General features: G+C 43.2%; 1 protein-coding gene across 1 annotated transcript in view; it reads left to right on the top strand.

Moving 5' to 3' along the window:
- The window catches only part of LOC121554963 (NEDD8-conjugating enzyme UBE2F), a 115,981-nt gene that overhangs the window by 40,940 nt on the left and 60,273 nt on the right, over nt 1–14,768 (top strand). Inside the window, exons 5-6 of the mRNA XM_041868697.2 lie at nt 8,882–8,949; nt 14,681–14,751. Coding sequence (XP_041724631.1) covers nt 8,882–8,949; nt 14,681–14,751 — 139 coding nt within the window. The remainder of the gene's footprint in view (nt 1–8,881; nt 8,950–14,680; nt 14,752–14,768) is intronic.

The raw sequence follows: 14,768 nt of genomic DNA, 5'->3' as shown, positions 1-14,768 counted from the left end.
GACTCTTCCTAGAGCTGGCCGCCCGGCCAAACTGAGCAATCAGACTCTCAGACAATGAGAAACAAGATTCCCTGGTGTGATGAAACCAAGATTGAACTCTTTGGCCTGAATGCCAAGCATCACGTCTGGAGGAAACCTGGCACCATCCCTAAGATGAAGCATGGTGGTGGCAGCAGCATACTGAGGGGATGTTGTTCAGCGGCAGGGACTGGGAGACTAGTCAGGATCGAGGGAAAGATGAACGGAAGAATGTACAGAGAGATCCTTGATGAAATCCTGCTCCAGAGCCCTCAGGACCTCAGACTGGGGTGAAGGTTCACCTTCCAACAGGACAACGACCTTTAAGCACCCAGCCAAGACAACGCAGGAGTGACTTCGGGACAAGTCTCTGAATGTCCTTGAGTGGCCCAGCCAGAGCCCGGAATTGAACCCAATCGAACATCTCTGGAGAGACCTTAAAATAGCTGTGCAGCGACGCTCCTCATCCAACCTGACAGAGCTTGTGAGGATCTGCGGAGAAGAATGTGAGAAACTCCCCAAATACAGGTGTGCCAAGCTTGTAACGTCATACCCAAGAAGACTCGAGGCTGTAATTTCTGCCAAAGGTGCATCGACAAAGTACTAAGTAATGGGTCTGAATACTTATGTAAATGTGCTATTTCAGTTTTTTGTTTTTCTTTAAATTTGCAAACATTTCTAAAAACATGTTTTGCGTCATCATTATGGGGTATTGTGTGTAGATTGATGAGGAAAATCCCCCCCCTCCCAAAAAACAAAAGCCATTTTAGAATACGGCTGTAACGGAACATGATGCCGCCACCACTATGCTTGAAAATATGGAATGTCAGTAATGTGTTGTATTGGATTTGCCCTAAAAAAAAAAACTTTGTATTGAAGACAAAGTGAATTGCTTTGCCAAATGTTTTGCAGTATTACTTTTGTGCCTTATTGCAAACAGGATGCATGTTTTGGAATATTTTTAATCTGTACATGCTTCTTTTCACTCTGTCAATTAGGTTAGTATAGTGGAGTAGCTACAATGTTGTTGATATGTCCTCCGTTTTCTCCTATTACAGCCATTAAACTCTAAACTGTTTTAAAGTCACCATTGGCCTCATGGTGAAATACCTGAGTGCTTTCCTTCCTCTCCGGCAACTTAGTTAGGAAGGACGCCTGTATCTTTGTAGTGACTGGGTGTATTGATACACCATCCAAAGTGTAATTAATAACTTCACCATGCTCAAAGGGATATTCAATGTCTGCTTTTTTATTTTACCCATCTACCAATAGGTGCCCTTCTTTGCGAGGCATTAGAAAACCTCTCTGGTCTTTGTGGTTGAATCTGTGTTTGAAATTCACTGCTCGACTGAGGGACCTTAAAGATAATTGTGTGTGTGGGGTACAGAGATAAGGTAGTCATTCAAAAATCATGTTAAACACTATCGTTGAACACATTGAATCCATGCAACTTATTTTGTGACTTGTTAAGCAAACTTTTTTAGGCTTGCCATGAGAAAGGGGTTGAATACTGACTCAAGACATTTCAGCTTTTCATTTTTAATTAATTTGTAAATATGTCTAAAAACATAATTCCACTTCGACATTATGGTGGGGTATTGTGTGTAACCCTGCGCACATTTAAAAAAAAAAATCAATTCTAAATTCAGGCTGTAACACAACAAAATGTGGAAAAAGTCAAGGGGTGTGAATACTTTATGAAGGCACTGTATTTTCAGGTAGAGATACCTTGCGAAGCAACTGCTTTCTATCCCATTCTTCTGTCTCTTTTACGTAGCAGGCATAAAATAAACACAAACCAGACAAGTAGGCGCACAATGGATTTATGGTCATTGTTGTTAAATACCACGTTTCTGTTCTAAACTATGTAGAATAATGGCATGTTGGAAACCACAACTCCCTACTACATCGCACAGTTTGTGCTGGATCTGATTTATCTCTAGAGAAACTGCGCTATGTGTGCATTGAGCTCACAGAAAAAATACAGAACGAAATGGAATTCAAATAATTGAACCTAAATCGCACAATTAGTTGTTTAAAAACCAAAAAAATTACTGACACCAGGTTTCTCTCTCTTTAAACACATTCATAGGATAAAGGCCCTTTTTGTGGTCTGATCTGGTAGTTCAGTCACTAGAATCAGGCCTTTATCTGGCTTGTGACGGTGGGTGTCCTCAAGGTCCTGTCTGTCTGCCTAATAAAAAAGTTATTCAGAAGTGGGCGACACCCTTTTACTCTTCTGAAAACGTGCGCACAGTGTGCAACAACGCTGGAATAATTGACCCTTTTCAGAGCAGAGAATATTCTGAAGTTGTTCCTCTTAACAAAGAGAGCCCCATCTGGTAGCTGTGTTGTCCTGACTGTGTAGTACTCTGAGGAACATGGTGGTGTGTCAGAGGGGCCCTAAATGGTCCTTTGGTGGGAACGCACTGTAGTGATTAGTACGCAGTATTCACGGACAGAGCAGAGGAAGCACCATAGTGCTTTGTCATCCTCATTATCACAGCATTTAGCCTGTCATTATTCACTATTTACCCGCTGTGCCAAATAGACTGCTGACGATGAGGGTATTGGCCTAAGTCTGCAAGGGAAAGACAGGAATCACACAAAAAAGGCCAGGAATTGGATGGGCCTGTTCTAACCTCTGTGTGATGACTGCTGCAATGTGCTGGAGTGGAGTGTGTAGCTCTAAAAGTAAAGAGTGGCGCTTTACCCAGTCATATCTGTACACATCTAGCAGTTGTTCTTGTGGTGTGAAATGGGTGTGTGGAATTCAGTCTCTCCATGAGTCCTGAGTTGTGTGAGGAAACCTGATCTGTGTGGAGACTGGTGAGAGAAAGTGGGATTACACCAGATAGAGGTATTAGGGGACGTGTGTGTGTGCTACACTAGATCAGCTTTCAGTGAAACTGTAGACTAGAGCAGGGTCCTTCACCCTCCACAGGCTCAGTAGACAGCCTACACAGCCTATTCTCCTGATAGTGAGCCAGCGAGGCTTTAGGGGGCTGATCGCTCACTCAGAGCATCAGATCCCTCTGGTTCTGCTGCACCCACCCTGCATCTCAGTGAAATAGGTTTGAATGAGCACGGCCAACAGTATCAGGTCTATGGAATACCTGGACATGGAAAAGTTACAACATTCAATGTTCACAAAGATGATTCAGCTGGTTATGTAATGCAACAGTGTTGGTTGGTTTTATTTTAGATCAAGCAAGCCGGTCTCTCTCGGGAGATGTTAATATACTGTAAGGAATCAGACCACTACATTGTTGGTGAACATTTTAGAGCATCTCATTCTCACAACATGCTTAGAGTCATTAATACATCTCAGGACATTCATCATCTTTGACTGTATGGAGTATTAAATGGCGCATCTGGTAGGCTTCTACTGTTATGCAGCGTGTGTCAAGTGCCACAAAGACGAACAGAGCAGCACGGCTGGCCCTTCAATTTACAGCAAATTACAGTTAGCCCAGAACAGAGCAGCACAGCTGGCCCTTCAATTTACAGCAAATTACAGTTAGCCCAGAACAGAGCAGCACAGCTGGCCCTTAAATTTACACTGAGGGCTAATATCATAATAACATGCATGTCAATCTCTCCTGTCTCAAAGTAGAAGAGAGACTTGACTGCATCACTACTTGTCTTTGTGAGAGGTGTTGATGTGTTGAAAGCACTGAACTGTCTGTTAAAACAGTTAACGCACAACTCAGACACCCATACATTTTTTTATTTTTTTTATTTCACCTTTATTTAACCAGGTAAGCCAGTTGAGAACAAGTTCTCATTTACAACTGCGACCTGGCCAAGATAAAGCAAAGCAGTGCGATAAAAACAACAACACAGAGTTACATATGGGGTAAAACAAAACATAAAGTCAAAAATACAACAGAAAATATATATACAGTGTGTGCAAATGTAGCAAGTTATGGAGGTAAGGCAATAAATAGGCTATAGTGCAAAATAATTACAATTAGTATTAACACTGGAATGCTAGATGTGCAAGAGATTATGTGCAAATAGAGATACTGGGGTGCAAATGAGCAAAATAAATAACAATATGGGGATGAGGTAGTTGAGTGGGATAATTTCAGAAGGGCTGTGTACAGGTGCAGTGATCGGTAAGGTGCTCTGACAACTGATGCTTAAAGTTTGTGAGGGAGATAAGTGTCTCCAGCTTCAGAGATTTTTGCAGTTCGTTCCAGTCATTGGCAGCAGAGAACTGGAAGGAATGACAGCAAAAGGAGGTGTTGGCTTTGGGGATGACCAGTGAGGTGTTGCTATGGTGACCAATGAGCTAAGATAAGGCGGGGATTTGCCTAGCAGTGATTTATAGATGGCCTGGAGCCAGTGGGTTTGGCGACGAATATGTAGTGAGGACCAGCCAACAAGTGCGTACAGGTCACAGTGGTGGGTAGTATATGGGGCTTTGGTGACAGAATGGATGGCACTGTGATAGACTACATCCAATTTGCTGAGTAGAGTGTTGGAGGCTATTTTGTAATGACATCGCCGAAGTCAAGGATCGGTAGGATAGTCAGTTTTACGAGGGCATGTTTGGCAGCATGAGTGAAGGAGGCTTTGTTACAAAATAGGAAGCCGATTTTAGATTTAATTTGGGATTGGAGATGCTTAATGTGTGTCTGGAAGGAGAGTTTACAGTCTAACCAGACACCTAGGTATTTGTAGTTGTCCACATACTCTAGGTCAGACCCGTCGAGAGTAGTGATTCTAGTCGGGTGGGCGGGTGCCAGCAGCGTTCGATTGAAGAGCATGCATCTAGTTTTACTAGTGTTTAAGAGCAGTTGGAGGCTACGGAAGGAGTGTTGTATGGCATTGAAGCTCGTTTGGAGTTTTGTTAACACAGTGTCCAATGAAGGGCCAGATGTATACAAAATGGTGTCATCTGCGTAGAGGTGGATCTGAGAGTCACCAGCAGCAAGAGCGACATCATTGAAATACACTGAGAAAAGAGTCGGCCCGAGAATTGAACCCTGTGGCACCCCCATAGAGACTGCCATAGGTCCAGACAACAGGCCCTCCGATTTGACACGTTGAACTCTATCTGAGAAGTAGTTGGTGAACCAGGCGAGGCAGTCATTTGAGAAACCATGGCTATTTAGTCTGCCAATAAGAATGCGGTGGTTGACAGAGTCGAAAGCCTTGGCCAGGTCGATGAAGACGGCTGCACAGTACTGTCTATTATCGATCGCGGTTATAATATTGTTTAGGACCTTGAGCGTGGCTGAGGTGCACCCATGACCAGCTCGGAAACCGGATTGCATAGCGGAGAAGGTACGGGGGGATTCGAAATGGTCAGTGATCTGTTTGTTAACTTGGCTTTCAAAAACGTTCGAAAAGCAGGGCAGGATGGATATAGGTCTGTAACAGTTTGGATCTAGAGTGTCACCCCCTTTGAAGAGGGGGATGACTGCGCAGCTTTCCAATCTCTGGGGATCTCAGACGTTACGAAAGAGAGGTTGAACAGGCTAGTAATAGGGGTTGCGACAATTTCGGCGGCTATTTTTAGAAAGAAAGGGTCCAGATTGTCTAGCCCAGATGATTTGTAGGGGTCCAGATTTTGCAGCTCTTTCAGAACATCAGCTGTCTGAATTTGTGTGAAGGAGAAGCGGGTGGGGCATGGGCAAGTTGCAGCGGAGGGTGCAGAGCTGATGGCCGGGGTAGTGGTAGCCAGATGGAAAGCATGGCCAGCCGTAGCAAAATGCTTGTTGAAATTCTCGATTATTGTAGATTTATCGGTGGTGATAGTGTTTCCTAGCCTCAGTGCAGTGGGCAGCTGGGAGGAGGTGCTCTTATTCTCCATGGACTTTACAGTGTCCCAAAACTTTTTGGAGTTAGTGCTACAGGATGCACATTTCTGTTTGAAAAAGCTAGCCTTTGCTTTCCTAACTGCTTGTGTATATTGGTTCCTAACTTCCCTGAAAAGTTGCATATCGCGGGGGCTATTCATATGCCACCAGGGGTCTCTTCACAGTCCCCAAGTCCAGAACAGATTCCGGGAAATGCACAGTAATACATAGAGCGATGACTATATGGAACTCTATTCCATATCAAGTAACTCTAGCGTGCAGTAAAATCAGATTTTTTAAAAACAACATAAAACAACACCTCACGGCACAATGCGAACTGTGAAGAGACATGCATACGTGCACATTCTTTTAACACAAGCATTCTACATACACCCACACATTGTAATGTTGTATTGTAAAATTGTACATTTTATACTGTACATTTGCAGTAATGGAGTAATGTACATATGTATAATGCACAGTGCATAGTTTAATCTACTGTGTTATTTATGATGTATTGTTTTATCCCTGTTTGGACCCCAGGAAGAGTAGCTGCTGCCTTGTCAGCAGTTAATGGGGATCCTAATAAATACTAAATACTGAAATTTGGCCTAGGACCACATTCACTGTTGTCATCTCTGCCGTGCCATTTGTGCAATGTACTGCCCCCTGTACCCAGTAGACATGTGCAAGGCTAGCGCAGCTCTTTCTGACTCCAGCTATCACTCTGTAGACATCAAGCAAGCAGCATGCTACTTAGCCACCTTGGAATCAGGACATGGTGCCTCTGCCTTCCACCTCTGCTTGCTCTGACTCCTCAGCAGGTGTCCATGCTTTGGTGCGAAGAGTGAAGGGATTAGACCTGCTAATTTCACAGTGATTGAAGTCATTTGTAAATCAGCCAACTTCAATATCTCTTTGAAATTGCATGGAAATCAGCCCCAATCTGCAATTATGGGGAAATTATAGCTTTTTAGCAAACTGCTTAGGTTGAGTCACCTCCAGGTTTGAAGAGGTTGCATTGGTCCATGCTTTATTACCCAGGTAGATTGCTCTCTTATTTCACAATCATTTCTTTCTACTCAGTAAGGTTGTACACATTCTGAAGGCCCTATAGCCATTGTGTTAATAATAGGCTATATAACATATAAAAAAGGTATTAAAGCAAGGTACTAATATTTCCGCCTTTTAAAGGTTTTAAATAATCATGGATTTCGGTTTTGATTATTTTTAAAACACATGAAATGTATTATGAAATAATGACATTACAATAATTTTAGAGCTTTTTAATGGAAATTCCAAAGCGAAATGTAGTGAACATTAAATTGCCAAAACATTGAAAATATTCCATTGTCTCTGTCAGGTCCACATTGGGTAGACATCAATAGAAAAATTGGAAATTACTATGAAATAATAAAATATTTCAGTTGTGTATATTACTTAGTTTTTATTTGACGGCTTTATTATTTTTCATTCCATAAAGTAATCATCTCATCTCTGCTCAGGCAATAGCAGTCAGCCAGCCAGGCCATCTAACGTTATGTGCTCCCCACACTTTACTGTCTTTAGTAATCCGATTTAGCGAGCCTGCCTAAGTACTGTATGCTGCAGAGCTGTCTGACAAAATCATTTTACTAGTTCTTCAAAGTAGGCAAGGTATACTTTGAGGAACTGTCTCTGTCCCTCTCCTCATTGTGTACGTTCCTCTCTCATGCGGTCTGTGTGTATCTAACGTAGCAGGCGTAAAAGTGTATCCATACAGAGATCTGTATACAATGACGAGATGCTCATGTCTATGCCCTAACAATGGGAGTCGTTGTCCTCAAGGCAGGAAGGCAGGCGACAAGCTTAGGTCCAAGTAAGCCCATAGAAACGCATTGGGGTTATTTTAGACAGTGAAACCTCTCCCTTTCGCATCTTCCTCTCTGATCCTGAAAAAAACTGGCACAATGGATTATGGTGATTTGTAGTTAATTACCACATTTCTGTGCTGAACTAGGTTGAATATTTGCTTAATGAAAACTACAACTCCCTTCAGCCCAGTGTCTCACATAGTTCTTGAGTTGATTTCTCTGATTTCTCTTGTGAATTATTTGATTTTAGTCTGTAGAGAAACGGCACATTGGGCTTACAAAACAAAATAACGAAGTAAATGTAATTCAAGTAATTGAACCGACCTCGGTCAATTTAGTTGTTTAATATCCCCCCCAAAAAAAAATAACGTTGGTTAATTGCTCGGCACTAATCAGAGCAGAACCAGTGTTTTCTCAGAGGAGTTCCAAGGCTGATTCATAATGTGTGTGTCTGGTGTCAAGCTGCTGCTAATTAGACCAGTCCGTTTCCCTCTGCTCAGGTCTGTTCAGGGTTATGAGACATCCTTCCCCAGAGAGGGAACAGCTCTGGTTTTATAGACGTCTCTCAATAGCAGGCCCATAAAGGCTTGGAATCACACAGGATTTTATTGGCCGTCATCCCAATTAAGACAGCCATATCCGCTGGAGACAGTTCCTAGAGAGCAGCTCATTACTGGGCCATGGTTGCTCAACCGGAGCGTTAGATTAGAAGATTTTCCACAAGTATCAGAAAGGTCACCATCATTGACTGACAGAGAGAGCATGCAGGTGACAGGTGTGGGCCTCACCCCCTGGAGACTACAGAGCGAGTGCGGTTGCGTGCCAAATGGCACCCTATTCCCTTTATAGTGCACTATTTTTGACCAGGGCCCAATAGGATGCCATTTGGGAAACAGCTAGGGAGAGAGGTTGTTGTATCCCTGCTAGCTGGCTGTAGCCTGACCTTTTTTACTCTCAATCCTCAGCAGTATGGAGAAGTGGGAAGAGGCCATAGAGAGCCAAGGGGATCCAAAGGGTCATATCTCATGTTTTCACCACTTCCTCATTGAAACCCTGTCCCTGTCGCTGGGAGCCTGACCCCGCCATCAATCCTTCTGCTGACTAACAACACAGCCCCCCAGGGAAACCGCTGAGAATTCCACCTGCTAAACCTCAACTGCTGCTCACTGTATCTTTCTCTCTCTCTCTCTTCATCTGCAGATGAAGGCTACTACCAGAGTGGAAAATTCCAGTTTGAAATAGACGTCCCTGAAGCCTACAACATGGTGGTAAGTGGTCCAGTCATGTCTCTTTAATGTGTGTGTGTGTGTGTGTGTGTGTGTGTGTAGGGGGGTCAGATAGAGGTGCTGCTGAGAACAGGTGATGAGGGATGCAGAGGAGGACTGGCCGTTTAGTGGTATACATTTCCATGTCTAATTCTGTTAGTGTGTATACAGTGCCTTCAGAAAGTAATCAGACCCCTTGACTTTTTCCACATTTTGTTACATTACAGCCCTATTCTAAAAATCCTCAGCAATCTACACACAATACCCCATAATGACAAAGTGAAAACAGACCCTTTGCTATGAAACTTGAAATTGAGCTCAGGTGCATCCTGTTTCCATTGATCATCCTTGAGATGTTTCTACAACTTGATTGGAGTCCACCTGTGGTAAATTCAATTGATTGGATATGATTTGGAATGGCACACACCTGTCTATATAAGGTCCCACAGTTGACAGTGCATGTCAGAGCAAAAACCAAGCCATGAGGTCGAAGGAATTGTCCGTAGAGCTCCGAGACTGGATTGTGTCTAGGCACAGCTCTGGAAAAGGGTACCAAAACATTTCTGCAGTATTGAAGGTCCCCAAGAACACAGTGGCCTCCATCATTCTTCAATGGAAGAAGTTTGGAACCTTCCTAGAGCTGGCCGCCCGGCAAACTGAGCAATCGGGGGAGAAGGTTCTTGGTCAGGGAGGTGACCAAGAAACCCGGTGGTCACTCTGACAGAGCTCTAGAGTTCCTCTGTGGAGATGGGAGAACCTTCCAGAAGGACAACCATCTCTGCAGCACTCCACCAATCAGGCCTTTATGGTAGAGTGACCAGACGGAAGCCTCTCCTCAGTAAAAGGCACATGACAACCCGCTTGGAGTTTGCCGAAAGGCACCTAAAGACTCTCAGACCATGAGAAACAAGATTCTCTGGTCTGATGAAACCAAGATTGAACTCTTTGGCCTGAATGCCAAGCGTCACGTCTGGAGGAAACCTGGCACCATCCCTACAGTGAAGCATGGTGGTGGCAGCATCATGCTGTGGGGATGTTTTTCAGCGGCAGGGACTGGGAGACTAGTCAGGATCGAGGCAAAGATGAACGGAGCAAAGTACAGAGATCCTGCTGAAAACCTGCTCAGGACCTCAGACTGGAGCGAAGGTTCACCTTCCAACAGGACAACTACCCTAAGCACACAGCCAAGACAACGCAGGAGTGGCTTCAGGACAAGTCTCTGAAGTCCTTGAGTGGCCCAGCCAGAGCCCGGACTTGAACCTGATCGAACATCTCTGGAGAGACCTGAAAATAGCTGGGCAGCGACACTCCCCATCCAACCTGACAGAGCCTGAGAGGATCTGCAGAGAAGAATGGGAGAAACTCCCCATATACAGGTGTGCCAAGCTTGTAGCGTCATACCCAAGAAGACTCGAGGCTGTAATCGCTGCCAAAGGTGCTTCAACAAAGTACTGAGTAAAGTGTCTGAATACTTATGTAAATGTGATATTTCAGTTTATTTTATTTTATAAATTAGCACAAAAAAAACAATTTAATCAATTTTAGAATAAGGCTGTAACGTAACAAAGTGGAAAAAGTCAAGGGGTCTGAATACTTTCCAAAGGCACTGTATCACCACACACACTAGAGGCCTTCCAATCATACAGTCCAGCTGCCCTAGGCCAGCTCAGGGTTACAGCCTATAAAAGTGGCAGATCTTCCCTTCCATATGAATGTCCTCGTGTCCAAAACATACAATTGCCAAAGCCCTTGTCAAAAGTAGTGCACTTTAGGGAATAGGGTGCCATTTTGGACGCACACCAGTAGTTTCGTGGAGATAAACAACCTGTGAACAGCAGCAGCGTGGGTAATTTACACTGTCCCAGTTTGCCTGCTGTCCAGGAGAAAGTGAGTTAAAGTCCTCTCCGTAAACAGCCTAGCATGGAGGTGGAGGTGGAGGCAGCAGGGTGAGTTACAGCCCCACACAGAGCCTGAGTCTCAGCCTTTAGTTTTCTCTCCATCCCTCCATTCCCCTCCTCCTTTATCTGCCACCCATCCATCCTGGATGCAGTTTTATCTCACCTCACACTGCTGGTCTTACTACATACACGCACACACACACGTACACACATTCTCGTGTGTCATCAGTCCAGGCTTTGAATTTACAGCCTGTTTCATACCAAAACCTTATGCTCTGTGCTTTATCTTAATGGAGGCTAATTAGACAGGCAGTAAAGGCTGTGTTTACCGCCTGCCTGTATGGATTTATCAGCCTTTTATGAGAGCTAGTAAACTGCCTGAAAAAGACCCATAAAGAACCTGACAGCTTTTTTTTGTTGGCCTAGGCCCTAGATACCCAACACATTAAGTTTATTGGAACATCTAACCATTATACCATTATACATCAACACAGTCGTGAAGAGGCCACGACATTGCCTCTTCCCACTCAGGAGGCTGAAAAGATTTGGCAGATCTACAGCTGCACCATTGAGAGCATCCTGACTGGCTGCATCACCGCCTGGTATGGCAACTGCTCGACCTCCGACCGCAAGGCACTACAGAGGGTAGTGCGTACGTTCCAGTATATCACTGGGGCCAAGCTTCCTGCCATCCAGGACCTCTATACCAGTCGGTGTCAGAGGAAGGCCCTAAATATTGTCAAAGGCTCCAGCCACCCAAGTCATAGATTGTTCTCTCTGCTACCGCACGGCAAGCAGTACCGATGCACCAAGTCTGGCACCAACAAGACCCTGAATAGCTTCTACCCCCAGGTCATAAGACTGCTAAATAGTTAGTCCTGTAGCTACTTGGTTAACTGTCTGCATTGAGCCTTTTTGCACTTTTTTGATTCATCACATATGCTGCTGCTAATGTCTGTCACTTTATTCCTAGTTATATGTATATATAACTACCTCAATTACCTCGTACTCCTGCACATCGACTCAGAACTGGTACCCCTTATATTTAGCCAAGTTATCGTTACTCAGTGTGTATTTATTATAACTTTTATTATTACGTGTTTTACTTTTGTATTATTTATCTATTTTTTTTCTCTCTGTATTGTTGGGAAGGGCCCGTCAGTAAGCATTTCACTGTTAGTCCACACCTGTTGTTTACAAAGCAAGTGACAAATACAATTTGATTATAGCAAACTGGACCGCAATATTGTACGAAGAGGGTAAAACGATATGAGATTATTATTATTTTTTTTTTTAAATAAATTGTGTAATGTCTTGAACCCAGCCTTGAATAATAAAGATTAATGGTTTTTTTCTAAGATAGTAATGGAGTAAACTGAGGCATTTTATAATGGTGTAAGATGACGGTATGGGTGGCAATGGAAAGAACAATACACATAAATCTATAATTTAAAGACAGAGTCTTAGCCAAAACTGGCCTCATTAGCACTCAATACTGGGGAATGAAAGAGCATAGTTACAGACTGCAGAATATAAGGTTATCTCAAATCCATTTTGGGACTTCAGAAAAAATTAACTAATCTGGACCAACCATTGAGGACGCCGACTAAACCATTCCAACGTTTCTGAAACTACCTCCCTAACAAGCAACGTTTGAAATGTGTTCTGCCGTCTTGTGGCTTTGAATCAGTGACTCTTGTCACAGAGTGAAATTTCACTCCTCTTTCCCGCTCTAGTTCACCTTAGTTGGATCATATTTTTAGCTGGCTGCTTTAGAGAAAAGGATATCCGTAAAGTTCCCCAGGCCCTAGCTGTTCTCACAGGCTTGACAGGCCTAGCATAAACAATATTAAGAGAGAGCAGAAGTTCCATGCAGAGCACTATAGTCTTGAGTTTTTCTAATAATTATTACATTATGAAGTGGGTAAATTGTTTCCGTTAATACAGTAGTGTGAAATACTAAACTAAATTCATATGTTTTAATTTTTGGGGGCATATCAAGTAGCAAGCTTCAGTAATAACTGACTACACACCAAACCACATTCCCAAATCCTTATTTGATATTACTAAGGGAATGTAACTGAACAGTTCATTAAACCAGTGGGCTAATGTTGGAGGGCCCATACTCATGTTTCCCAGCAGACATAAACGGAGAGATCGTTTGAATCCAGACAGATATTACAGATAACAGTCCCAAAATGTTATCATATTTACACAAGACCAGAACATATGTCAAATGGAGCTGTGAAAGCAACTTTGTATTAAAATGTTTCTTGTACTGGTTGACCTGAAAAATAAAAGGTGTAACTCTTCCAAATGTGAGGCTCATAAAGAGGATTTTTAAAGGCCGATAAATGAAAGTAGTGAAACCCCCCCCACACACAGATTTTGGCCTTGGACCAATTGGTTAAAGCAAAACACCACCCAAAAACTATATTTTGGTATTAGTTTCATTAGTCCATTGTTGATATAGTCCCAAAATGTTTTGCATGTCAGCAATCAAGTTTTCAAGATATATAACTTTCAAAATACAGAAATACAGCCAGAATTATGCATTTTGCATCATATGATGCTTCGTTTTGCATTATACCGGCTGTATTTCTGTATTTTATTACGCTAAGAGTTCAGCATATGTATTACATTATTGGCAATTTATTACATTATCAGCATGTATTACATTTATAAATGCAAAAGTTACAACATTATTGGTAGTTATTACATTATCAGTTGCTACAAGGCCTCTTTGATCAACTATGGTAGACTGACACATCTAGTTCTCTCTCTCTACTATTTATTATAAAGCTTTATTTCTCTGTCTCTGCCACCGTGCCATCCTCATCTCACTGTTCTGAGGAACACTAATCAGGTCTTATGCTGACATATGATTTATAAATAAACAAAGTTAAAGAATTAGAAGACTGCTTTTTGGGATGTGTTTGTCTTGTTTGTTTTTGTTTTCATTTTTGTTTGTCTGTGGGAGGAAATATACAGGGGGTTCTTTTTGAAGAATTTGAGTACTACTCTCCTCAGCTTTGTGGAGGGTAGTTTGCATCAGGGGAGCCTACACTCACTCGCCAGTTTATTAGGTACACCCATCTAGTACCGATCGGACCCCCCTTTGCCTCCAGAACAGCCTGAATTCTTCAGGGCATGCTACAAGGTGTCAGAAACGTTGCCATGCTGACGCGATGGCGTCACACAGTTTCTGCAGATTGGACCAAAGATTCTCTATTGGGTGACAAGGATCGACAAGTTGTGCGTTCCGAAATGCCGTTTTGCACACCACCGTTGTACTGCGCCGTTGTACTCCGCCTGTTAGCTTGCACGATTATTGCCATTCTTCTTCGACCTCTCTCATCAACGAGCTGTTTTTGCACAGAGGACTGCCACTGACTGGATGTTTTTTGTTTGTCGCACCATTCTTGGTAAACCCTAGGCACTGTCATGTGTGAAAAGCCCAGGAGGTCGGCTGTTTCTGAGATACTGGAACCGGCGCGCCTGGCACCGACGAGCATACCACGCTCAAAGACGCTTAGGTCACTCGTTTTGCCCATTCTAATGTTCAATCAAACAGTAACTGAATGCCTCGATGCCTGTCTGCCTGCTTTATATAGCAAGCCACGGCCAAGTGACTCACTGTTTGTAGGAGCGATCCATTTTCGTGAGCGGGGTGGTGTACTTAATAAACTGGCCGGTGAGTATATGTGTTCCATTCTATTCTAGTCAAACCTTGCGATACAATTGGTCCTAACCTCTTCCCCAGGCTCAAGAGAGAGCTGGCTGGTGGATGATATTAGTGCTATGCTAACGGGTGGTTGTCCCATGTTTCTCTCCAGCCTCCCAAAGTGAAATGCCAGACCAGAATATGGCACCCCAACATCGCTGAGACAGGGGAGATCTGTTTGAGGTAATTCACTTCTCACA

Source organism: Coregonus clupeaformis, chromosome 40, assembly GCF_020615455.1.
Source record: "Coregonus clupeaformis isolate EN_2021a chromosome 40, ASM2061545v1, whole genome shotgun sequence".
Classification (NCBI taxonomy): Eukaryota; Metazoa; Chordata; class Actinopteri; order Salmoniformes; family Salmonidae; genus Coregonus; species Coregonus clupeaformis.
This window is presented reverse-complemented; position numbering and strand designations above follow the sequence as displayed.